Source organism: Nicotiana sylvestris, chromosome 5, assembly GCF_000393655.2.
Source record: "Nicotiana sylvestris chromosome 5, ASM39365v2, whole genome shotgun sequence".
In the NCBI taxonomy this organism is placed as follows: domain Eukaryota; kingdom Viridiplantae; phylum Streptophyta; class Magnoliopsida; order Solanales; family Solanaceae; genus Nicotiana; species Nicotiana sylvestris.
In genome coordinates, this window is record NC_091061.1 from 152,393,964 (window position 1) to 152,405,289 (window position 11,326).

At 29.7% G+C, this 11,326-nt stretch overlaps 1 protein-coding gene across 1 annotated transcript; it reads right to left on the reverse strand.

The window, feature by feature from the left end:
• Nucleotides 1-1,148: 1,148 nt before the first annotated feature.
• LOC104226376 (cell wall / vacuolar inhibitor of fructosidase 2) lies at nt 1,149-1,939 on the reverse strand. The gene has a single exon (XM_009778352.2). The coding sequence runs from the start codon at nt 1,857-1,859 to the stop codon at nt 1,293-1,295; it is 567 nt and encodes a 188-aa protein (XP_009776654.1). The 5' UTR covers nt 1,860-1,939; the 3' UTR covers nt 1,149-1,292.
• Between the last annotated feature and the right edge of the window lie 9,387 nt (nt 1,940-11,326).

An 11,326-nucleotide genomic window follows, 5' to 3' on the forward strand; every position in this document is an offset into this window, starting at 1 on the left:
CTTAAAAGTACTTTTTAGAAAGATCGGCCAAATACAATTTGTTTATCAAATATTGCAAAAGGTACTTCTTAAATGAATTGACCAAACACAAATTATTTTTTTCCAAAAGTACTTATGAATAAAGTAATTCTGGAAAAAAATACTTTTTAAAATTAACAAATTTTGACAATTTAGCCAAACAGGCTCTAATTATCCTTTTGTTTGGAAACCAGAAATTGGTATTCATGAGATGAAGAGAAACTAAAGATTGGTATATTTGAAAAAGAAGAAAGTGAAAAGGAAACAATTTAATTACCTTCTATATATTGTTTTAGTTTGGAAAGAAAACATTTTTCATTGTAGAGAGAGTCAAAGGAACTGAATTTTAGTGGACACATAAATAAGTTAAACTAAAACGATCGCGAAAAGATTTATGTAGACGAGATATCATAATCTCTCAATTTCTCTAGATTTTTCTTGCATGAGTTCAGTATGCTGGATTTAATGATTCAACAATTATCCTTTAATACACATCTCTTATATATTTTCATTTTCTCAAATCTAAAAAAAAACAGACAATTAGCAGGGGACAAATCTTCCCACTTTTTGCTTTCATCATTCCCTTCCTTTTTCCAACTTGCTCTCATGGGGTTTGTAAAATAAATACAGTACTCTCAAAAGAACGAATTCTATCATCATGACTATTGCCCTAGGGCTAAAAGGATTTAATTTGAAGTAGAGTCAAACCTCTCTATAATAATTTCATTTGTTCCGAAATTTTTAACTGCTATAGTAAAGTGCTGTTATAAAAGACATATATTATAACATGATATAATATTCGATTCCGAGAATAACTCGACTTTTGTAGTGAATGACTATTATATAGAAATGTTGTTATAGAGAGATTTAACTGTATATATTAGTAATAGGGTAAAAAAATACGTAAATTTATTGTAATAAAAAATCTATATCATATTCAAGGTTACTAATATTAATATCATTTTGTTATAAACAGTTATTTTCAATTATCATTTTTTCTCGATTACTAATTTTACTTCTTATAAAAAAGTATTTGTAATTAATTTTTAAATAATCTGATTATGTAGAAGTTCTTCTTACACTTATTAACACTTTCAAGGTTAGAAGGTAAATTCTAAAGAAAAAAAGAGTAAACAAGGGCAACATCCAAATCCGCATTTAATTTCTTTAAATCTACACATAGACAAGACCACCCAAACAAAAAATTAAATAAAAGGAAAGTTTACATTAATTCACAATATCACGTGAAAGAAGCAAGAAAAAGATAAAATATATCACCAACCAAGAGCATCAAGAATACCTAAAACAACATCACAAATATGCTTAAATCCATCTTCCCTAATAGCAAGTTGAGGAGGATAAACAACTCCAGGATTTCTCTTAAATCCATTATGACAAACATTAGGGTAATCAGCAGCAGCCATAACATGCATATAAGCATAGTCATAAACTTCATCATTCAAATCTTGAAGAGAAGATTGAAGAGCATTAGCAGCAAAACCATACTTTTCAGCACAATCTTTAAGAAGTTTCTTCATTAGAATTGTATCATTATTTGTAGTGTTGTTACTACTACTAGTGTTAAGTAGTAATTTGGAAGAAAGGTATGAATTTGTGGCTGTGGCATTGACCATTCCAACTTTAATCATAATTGTTGCTAAGCCTTTTGTGTCTGCTTTGAGGCTTGTGGAATCAGATTTTAAAGAGGATACACAAAGATCATAGTATTTTGTGCTCTTGCATGTTTTTTGGATAAGATCAACCGATGATGAGGAAATTGTTGGTTGAATTGAAATCAAGAAAACAAGATTAATCAATAAGAAGCAGTAGCAATAAGACATTCTTGATTAAGAGGGTATGGGGTTAGAGGATAAAAGGGAATTGAACTTGAGATGTTAGATTTCTTTTGTGTAGTAAAGGAAGCATAGCTGTATGAAAAGGGTTGCTTTCTCTTTTATACTAGGAAAAATTACCAATTAGGGAGTAGGAAAGAAACTAAGAAATGAAAATATGGAAATCAGATTTTCATAATTTACTGAATGGGGAATAAAGAGATGAGTATTTACAAAATGTGCTTAAAACTTGTCAAAGAAAGTAAAATATTGCTGGAAATGAGGAAAGTTGATAATATCATTTCCCGTTATAATTTTTTTATACTGAAATAGCAATCTACTAATATAAAAAAGCATACAAAATAATCGAGAGAATTTTCCCCCCTAATTAGGACTTTTCAAATTCTAAAAGACTACTCCCGTTGTAATTTTCTCGTTACTTATTCAAAAGATTTTACTCACTATTTATATGATTGAGACCTAGCCACCTACTCCTTTGACCTAAACCAGTTGCCTAGTTTGTCGCTAATACGACCTCTTGCTCTACCAAATGAAGCATAGTATAGTGTGAGAGAGAGGCTTCTATTTTCTTTTTATGTATAAAAAAAAATTAAATTCTTTTACCTATGAAACTGAAAACTGGAAAAATAGTTCGAAAAATATTGAGAGATCTTTAACGAAGAAAGACTGGTTATTCATAAAAAATGCCAACGGAAATTTACGTAGAAAGAAAAAAAGTCACAGTATATACAGAGTAATAAAAATCTCCAAGTAAAAGAAAACTATAGAAAGGAAATTACTCAATCAGAGAATAAAATGAGACATAAATCATTATTAGCTCCTTATAATAGATTTAAACATTTCTTGTCACCTTTTTAATAATTTTGTTTGAACTTTGGATAGTGGTCTTGGTTTGTCACTATCGAAATCTGGTACCATAAATTATGGACTTTGAGTTGTGTTTTGTTGCTTTTCTCCTAGTTGATTGTAAGGGTCTGTTTGGCAGGGACAGTAACAATTAATAGGCCCTTTTTGGAAGTTACCTACCTTCCAAAATGAGTTCACGGGAACATTGGACCCCTTCAATATTAATGTCTGGAATATTTGTTTCTTTTAGACTAGGCTATAGCTACTTAAAATCACATGTTCCAACTTCCAAGTACACATATACGTCTTTTGATGTCTCGAATTATTGATATCTTGACATTTTCTTTATTATCTCTTCGATTCGAATAATGGAAGGAATTTAGTAGGAATTATAACAAAAGACTAGTATACCTAATCTTTGGACGTTCTTTAATCTCAAAATGTAATAAGTCGATGTTATGGTGCCACACGATTCCGTCGATAAGAGCTCCTTCATTCATTCGGACACAATGCATACTCCCTTAACAAGTTGTACTCTCACCACGCTTCGAAGAACTTCGAAATTACCGAGTTTCTCAGGAAATCGAGGGGTCAAGAGCTACAAGTAACAGAAACATTATTAAGGGAAAACAAAAAACAATAAGAAAGGAAGACATATAAGGGTACAAGGTGAAACATGCAATAGTACAAACATAGTTTCATAAATGTGAATATTATGTATATATTGGTGATATCTTTATATTTTCAATGATACAAATTCGTAAATTTGTAGTACTTTTATATTATTTGTAAATTATGTTATGTGTGCAATTAGATACAATCAATTCATGTCTAATCTTCTCTTCAAATCGATTAAATTGGCCAATCTTCAAAACAAAAAGCATCATGTATGTACAAAAATTGTCTTTTTTATTCGGCAAAATAGCATTTCGGATGAATTATATATCTATATCTATATATATATATATATATATATATATATATATATATATATATATATATTTAAACTTCAATTTCTTATCCAACTTTATCACATTATTCAAGGAATAGTTGTGAATTGTGAAAGTGAATCAATGCATGTATTACGTATTCCATCCTTGCAGTGGAAGATTGTCAGCACGTGAATTGCCAAATCAAAGTCAATAAAGATCTTTTCCGCCTTCCGAAAGCTCCACCACAACACATGTAGCATGCCAGTGGCGGGTTTAATTGACATGTAGGAAAATTATATTACTTAAATAGGTAAAAGTTAGTATTTTTTAGGTATATCTATTACTCCTATGTATTAAATCCTTTTAATTTATTCACATATTACTATTTTAAATTTGGTATCCTTTAATGAAAATCTTAGTCTACTACTGTAGCATGCTAATGGCCCATTGCTACATAAAATAGCAAGGTGTTTGAAATTATTTTTGACAATATCGAATTATCATAAAGATAATTAAAAATAACTATTTTAATTTATAAATTAAAATTGTCTCAGTGTGACATATGGGCATGAGCTCGAGCCGTGAAACAGTCACTAATACTTGCATTAGAGTGAGCTATCTACACTCTTTAGGGTGTGGCTCTTCCCTACATCACCTCCTTGGGGGTGTGACGATCTTTCCTAGATCCTACTTGAACGTGAAATGTTTTGCGCACCGAACTGTCATTTTTTAAAAACCAAGGCGAAGTAATCTTCTGCTATGTGTTACATCTGCTATTATTTGTTCCTTCTACAGGCAACGATATATAATCATTTGTTTCAAATTGTGCTCTTTATAATTTCTTGAATATTGTCCACTTTACTCTCTTAAAAAGAAACAAGGTACCACCTTAAACTTAGAATAGGAAAATATACTCCTTGGTCATAAAAATGAGAAAATATATGGTGAGATTTAGAATACTACAACGAGAAGTTGAATAAAAAGGCCTTAAAGTTTTCATAACGAATAGAAGTCTTTTATTTGAAAAAAATTTCGGTCCTTTTAATTTATTCAACTATTCATTGTAGTACTCCCAAACTCATTTTACTTTCCTACTCTAAGATTTTTTGACTCACATATATAAGTCTCTGTCAAATTCGAGATTCAGAGAAAACAACATATATGATATATTGAAGGTTCTCTTAAAATATAGACTGCACTGTAAAAAAGTTCTGAAGTAAATCTAATCTATAACAAAATGGCTTTTTCAGCAGATAGGCCTCTTCAAACTATTTGATCATGGGCTAATAACTCTTAACAATTAATTTGCGTAAAAATGACTCCAGCTAATAGCCAGTATATGCCAATTAAATTAGCAAAAACTTGAGTAAAAAGAACAAACTGCCGCAGTGAAGGTGTTCCTTTTTCATTTTTGTTTGCAATTTAGTTGCTTCTAAGAGTTCTTTTTGTTACTATGTCTTTTTCTTTTCAGGCTTCAAAGATTATATTCATATCAACATGCATGAAAACAGATGCTGGGATTTAAAATAGCAGACAAACAGTCAGAAGTCGGAAGTATGGGTTTCAAAGAAAGAAACAAGTACGGGAATAAATTTGTCAATATGCCACTATGCCAAAGCGCGCTAACACTTAGCGAAGCTACAGAACTGGAGTGAACATAACTTAGAAAGTTTCAAACTTGAAGAATTAAGGGATGTGAAAATGTAAAATGGTGTAAAATTACAGATGATATTGGTGTCATAAAGAAGATATATATACTAGATTAAAAGCACAAACGCTCTTAGCGAAATGTCGTTTGCCTTTTTTACCCTTTAAATATAAGTTTCACATTGGACAAAATTGTAATTAAATAATTTTTCTAATTTTTAGGACTTTGAAATCATCTAAAATATTCTTTCCTTATTTGAATTATGTAGGAACTCCTAATATTTCTAATATTTAAGACCTTGAAATCAACTAAATTTTACTTAATAATTGCTTCCTTATTTGAAATCACAACGTCCAACAAAATACTTGTATTGATTCGTTTGTATGCTAAGGTATTAAAAGTGATTTGAACCACTATCTTATTTGTCCTTATTGAAGTTAATAATTAAACTTTTATAAACAGTTATAATGCAAAATTCTATCAACTCGACCAAAATTAGCAAAGTCATTAAGTACAGTTTCTTTTTCATATTTTTTTAAGGAGTATGAGTTCTAACTTTTCAATAATTGCTAATGAAAGTTCACCTTCAGCGGTTGCCTTTTGCTTTCACTTAACAAATATTTGTTTACATGAATCTATTTTGTCATCTATCATAATACGTTGTTAAACTCTATTTATTTTCAGCCTTGGTATATGTCTCAATTCCTTCGTTGTTAAGTATCGAGCTTCTAGATGTTTATTGGGATTCCTTGAATAAAATTTCATATTGGAAAAAAATTATAGTCCAAGTTAATTTTCTTAATATTTAGTACTTCAAAATCAACTAAAATTTACTTATTAAATTATTCTTTATTTCAACTAAGTACGAAATCCTAAACATAATCTTTTCAATTAATAAAAGAATGTTACTATATTAGTTTATGATCACTTTATGGCGCATTGTATGAATTTAGTGATAATATAGCTTCTCTTTTTTTAATGTTTTCTCCATACACACGTTAGGTTTTGTCTATTTCCTTTTTTTTTCGTTAGTTTTAATTAATTATGTTAGACTAAATTAGATTAGAATAAATTTATTAGTGGTAAATATCTAAACAATTGTAAGAAACAAATATATTAGATATATGACAATTTCCATTAATATTAGGATATGAAAATTAATTTTAAAATACTGAATGGACTAATATCTTAATTCTATATAATTTAATGATCTTAGTAAAAAATATTGTAATGAAAGACCAAGTAGAAACTATAACCAAAGTCGGCAATTCTCCTGCACTCTTTCTTATTTAAAAATTCATAATCGGTAATAGAATTAAAACCAATTAATTTTATATAATTTAATTATCTTAGTAAAAAGAAAAAAGAAAACAAAGAAAGACTTTTTATGGAAAAGTATATTGATCCTTAGGTTACATAATAGCATGTACGTTGCCTTTTAATCAAATCGATAAGTTTTATGTACACATTCTAATAAATAATATGATTAGATATAAATTATTTTAATATCCACAATTATCATACTATTTAATACAATATAAAATTCTTAAAATATTTTTAAAATGATATTTAAAAATTGCACGTCAAATGTATGTAGTTTAATAATAGTTATATGATTACTAAAATTTTATACTAATTAATATGGGATACACGCACAATGCAAAAAGCCCCTTCTTGAAATATCGTTTGTCTTTCTTACCCTTTAAAAATAGATTCCACGTTAGATTAATTTGTAATTTTATTATTTTTCTAAATTTCAAAACTTTAAAATCAAGTAAAATTTTATTTATTAAATTTTCCTTATTAATAGGTAGAAAATTCTCATATTTAGCACTATAAAAATCTTAAACTTTTTACCATATATGAATTTCCTTGTTTGAAGTCGTTGATATTAAAGCTATCTTAAACTATATTATTTTTCTTTTATTAGAAACTTTAGAAATTATGCGTTAGCAAAAATTTCTAGCAGTCAAAATCACAATGATTCCGAAAGCACAATGATACAAAATTGAGATAGTAACGATTCTTTTAACTATTTGAAAGTAAAGCTTTTATGGAATAAGGTTATAATTATAGTCAATATTTAAAAATTGGGATAATCTAATATTAAGAATTTGAATTAACAAAAAGTAAGTTTTTTAAAATGTTGAGAACAAATAATTAAAGACTTTGAATATACTAATTAGCAAAAAAAACCAATTATAATTATTTTTCAAATTTATCATAGAAGTAATTTTTTTGTCAAGTTGATAAAACTCTTAAGGTACATAAATTAATTTTGGTACGAAGAGCATTGACAGTGAAAATAATTTAAAAAAATTAATTATAATATAAAATTAAGAGTCTAATTGATAATAATGCGAATTTGAACTAATAAGAATGAAATAGTAGTAGACAAAATGTATTATAAATGAGTTACCATTTGATTTTTTTTCTCAACATGTGACAATGTTTAGCTATATTGTTTTATATATTAAGTTGTGGTTGTAAAATATTAATCAAAATCTGTTATTCTTTAAACTTTACAGTGCCACTATCAATTTTTAGGAGGTATGGTGCCCATTTTTTCATCCTAAATTTTTAGAAGACCAAAATATTTAATTTTTAATTTTGAAAATCCAATGTAAGTTCTCTTTAAAAGAGAATTAAGGAATTTAAAAACTTTGTAGTATATGATATCTTTATTTATTGAGCTAGCTAAACAAGAATAATATTTATCATTTTCATTTTTTAACTTTTATTTTATAATTTTCTATAACTCAAATAAATTATCTAATAATATTTACGTAATTTTTAAAAAATTATGCATTTATTGATACGGGTACATGCGCAAAGCGCTACACCTTAAAACTAGTTAATGGTAAATAAGGCAGTACTTTAAAACTAGTTAATGGTAAATAAGGCAGTACTTGTATGACCTTAATTCAGAAGCAATATAATTAATATTGTACGACGTCGGATAAAGAGGTTTAAATTTCACAAACCTCACATGATTACAGTTTTTTACACTAAAGTCACGCAATTTTGTTTTGTCACTCTAAAGTCATAATAGTTTCACACAATAGCCGAAAAATGTAACTTCACGTGGTTATTTATTTAGTTTATCACGTTTTTAGACAACCATTGGAAGAAATAGACAAATGAAGATTCATCATTGTGTGACTTTATATTGGATTGGGTTAGATTTGCTCTATTTACACGATAACATAGACTAAAGTTTGCTGAGAAAATGTTTTTAACGTTTAAGAAAAACTCTTGCTTCAAGACTTTAGGTCTGATTAAAGGTTCTTAGTTTAATTGACCAGTTTCTTTCATATTCTAAATATTCTCGATTCTCGATTCTATCTCTCCGTGCAATTTTTTTTCTCTCTCTCTAGATCTCCTCTCTTAATTAGACAGAGGGAATTCAGGATTTAAAGTTAATATGTTCGATCTTTAAGATTGTTAATGCGCAACATATCCTATTACTAAAATTATAAGTTTAAAATTTAATATTTATTAATAAATTTTTAGTAATATGTCTCACACACATGATTTACACAATAAATATGGCTGCATCTGCCTCTGGAGTCCGGATGGTGAACCAATAGGTGAAACTATTTCTGTACCTAATTCTTTTGGCTTTCCGTGTTCTTTTTCTTAAGCCGAACCCTTGGGATGCAATTTGATAATTAGAGGTCAAAAACCCTTATTAATACATCATTAAGAATTTTAAGGTACACGTACAGCATTATTTTCTGATAAAGTTGAAGACTAGAGCTACATATCTTTTCCTCTCAATAAAAAATCAAAACAAGATCTCATATACATAGTCGAATCTAATATATGTAAATTTTTTAGGTTCAACTTTTAGGATTTTTAACATTTAACTCATTGTATTCTTAAAAATATAGGTGTGTACCAATTATTTGAATTGCAATGTTAGTTGATTTTCAGATATAATTAAATTAGATGCGAAATTTATCCCTTTTAGTCAAGATTCAATCGAAATATTAATACATAGTACATTGAAAGTTTTATTGGATCCATTTTTGGAGTACTCATGTTCGCGACATAGCCTGTTAAAGAAACATCAACTTGTACTTTTTCCTCACTTTGTAATTTATTTGAAAACTTGCTCTCACGCCAATGGCTTAATCTTCATGATTTTTCATAGAAGTACTAATGAGTAGTGACAAAATGCCAAAACTTCACTTAGTAGAACTAACATTCATTTTTGCCGTCAACAATTGGATTAATATTGCACACTTTGTTTATAACTTAAGATCAAATGTACACAATCGAATAATACAAGACTAAAGATGTAATAAACCAATAACTCATAGATATTAAAACCATTAGTTTCCTTTATTACACCCAACTAGACATTGGACAAGTTTATGAAACAAGCTAATGCTAGATGTTCACTCTAAAGGATACAAGATTAGGGTCTAGTTCCTCAGGTATTGGCCTCTGACGTGGGAGCTTTGGAAGTAGGTTAGCAATGCTTTGGCTGTCTGTCACGACCCGGATTTTCCACCCTCGGGAGTCATGATATCGCCTACTTGTGAAAGCTATGCAAGCCAACTTTTAAGGTTTTAACCCATTAGCAATCAATCCAAACAGGTATGAACAATAACTAAAGTTATATAGATGAAAAGTGTAGAAGAGTTATAACATGCTCAAATAATCCAATACATGTCTACCCACGGATCTGGTATCACAATTTCATGAACCACTAAGATTTTTACTACAAACACAAGTCTGAAGGAAGTACAACTATTCTCGAAATGAAAAGAGACAACAAAAAGCTAAAACATGGAAGGGGGACTTCAGCCTCTACGGATGCCAACAGATCTACCTTGGTCTCCCTAGACTGAAGGAAGCTACCTCAGCTACTCACCGGGTTACCGAAATCTGCACAAAAGAGTGCATAGTTCAGTATCAGTACAATCGACCCCATGTACGGAGTAAGTGTCAAGCCTACCTTCGGCGAAGTAGTGACGGAGCTAGGACATGACAACCATATAAACCTGTGCAGTTAAATCATATACAAACAGAATCATAATAACAGGAATCAACAGAATAAGGTGGGAAGGGGGCATGCTGCGGGGATATCAGATTCTAACAATAAACCAATAAAGAAGCATAATGAACATCATATCTATATCAACAAGAATAATGAAACGGTAACACGTGCACGACATTACCCATCGTACTTTTACTCCCGTCCTCACCATATGAAGCAACAGAAACGCTATGGCATCACCCTTCGTGCATTACCTCTCATCATGGCACGACATCACCCTTCGTGTATTATTCCTCACAATATCGGCACAGCATTACCCTCCGTGCATTAGCTCTCAAATCATGGCACGACATCACCCTTCGTGCATTAACACTCATGATATCGGCACGTCATCACCCTTCAAGCAATACACTCCCTCACAATATCATGCACGATATCACCCTTTGTGCTTTGCACTCTTCTTCACCCAAATAGTAGAAACAATACGTTCCGACAAAGGAATCAACAATATCAACAATAACATCCCTGCAAGGGAATCAACAATATCAACAATACCATCCCGGCAAGGGAACTAGTTATAACTAATTTCATTTTCAATAGTTAACTTTGCAAAATAAGTCTCAACTTGAGCCAATACTCAACAATGGTCAATTACCAAGAAATTATCATAAGCCTTGTTCAACATCGATAATTATCAATTTAAGCATGGACAATGCATAATAGAGTCATAACAATCATGGTATAAGACCCACGAGCATGCTTGACACCAACCTATAGATACTCGTCACTACAACTATATGTCGTACTCATACTAACACATAGCAAACAAGACCACAACTCATATGCCCTTAAACTAAGGTTAGACCAAACACTTACCTCAATTCCACAGACAAGATTAAGCCTCAATTACGACTTTAGCTCTCGGTTCCACTTCCAATCCACTTGTAACTAGTCATAATTTACGTAATAACATTAATAAATACTAAATAAACCAATTCTAATGCATGAAAATAGATTTTCC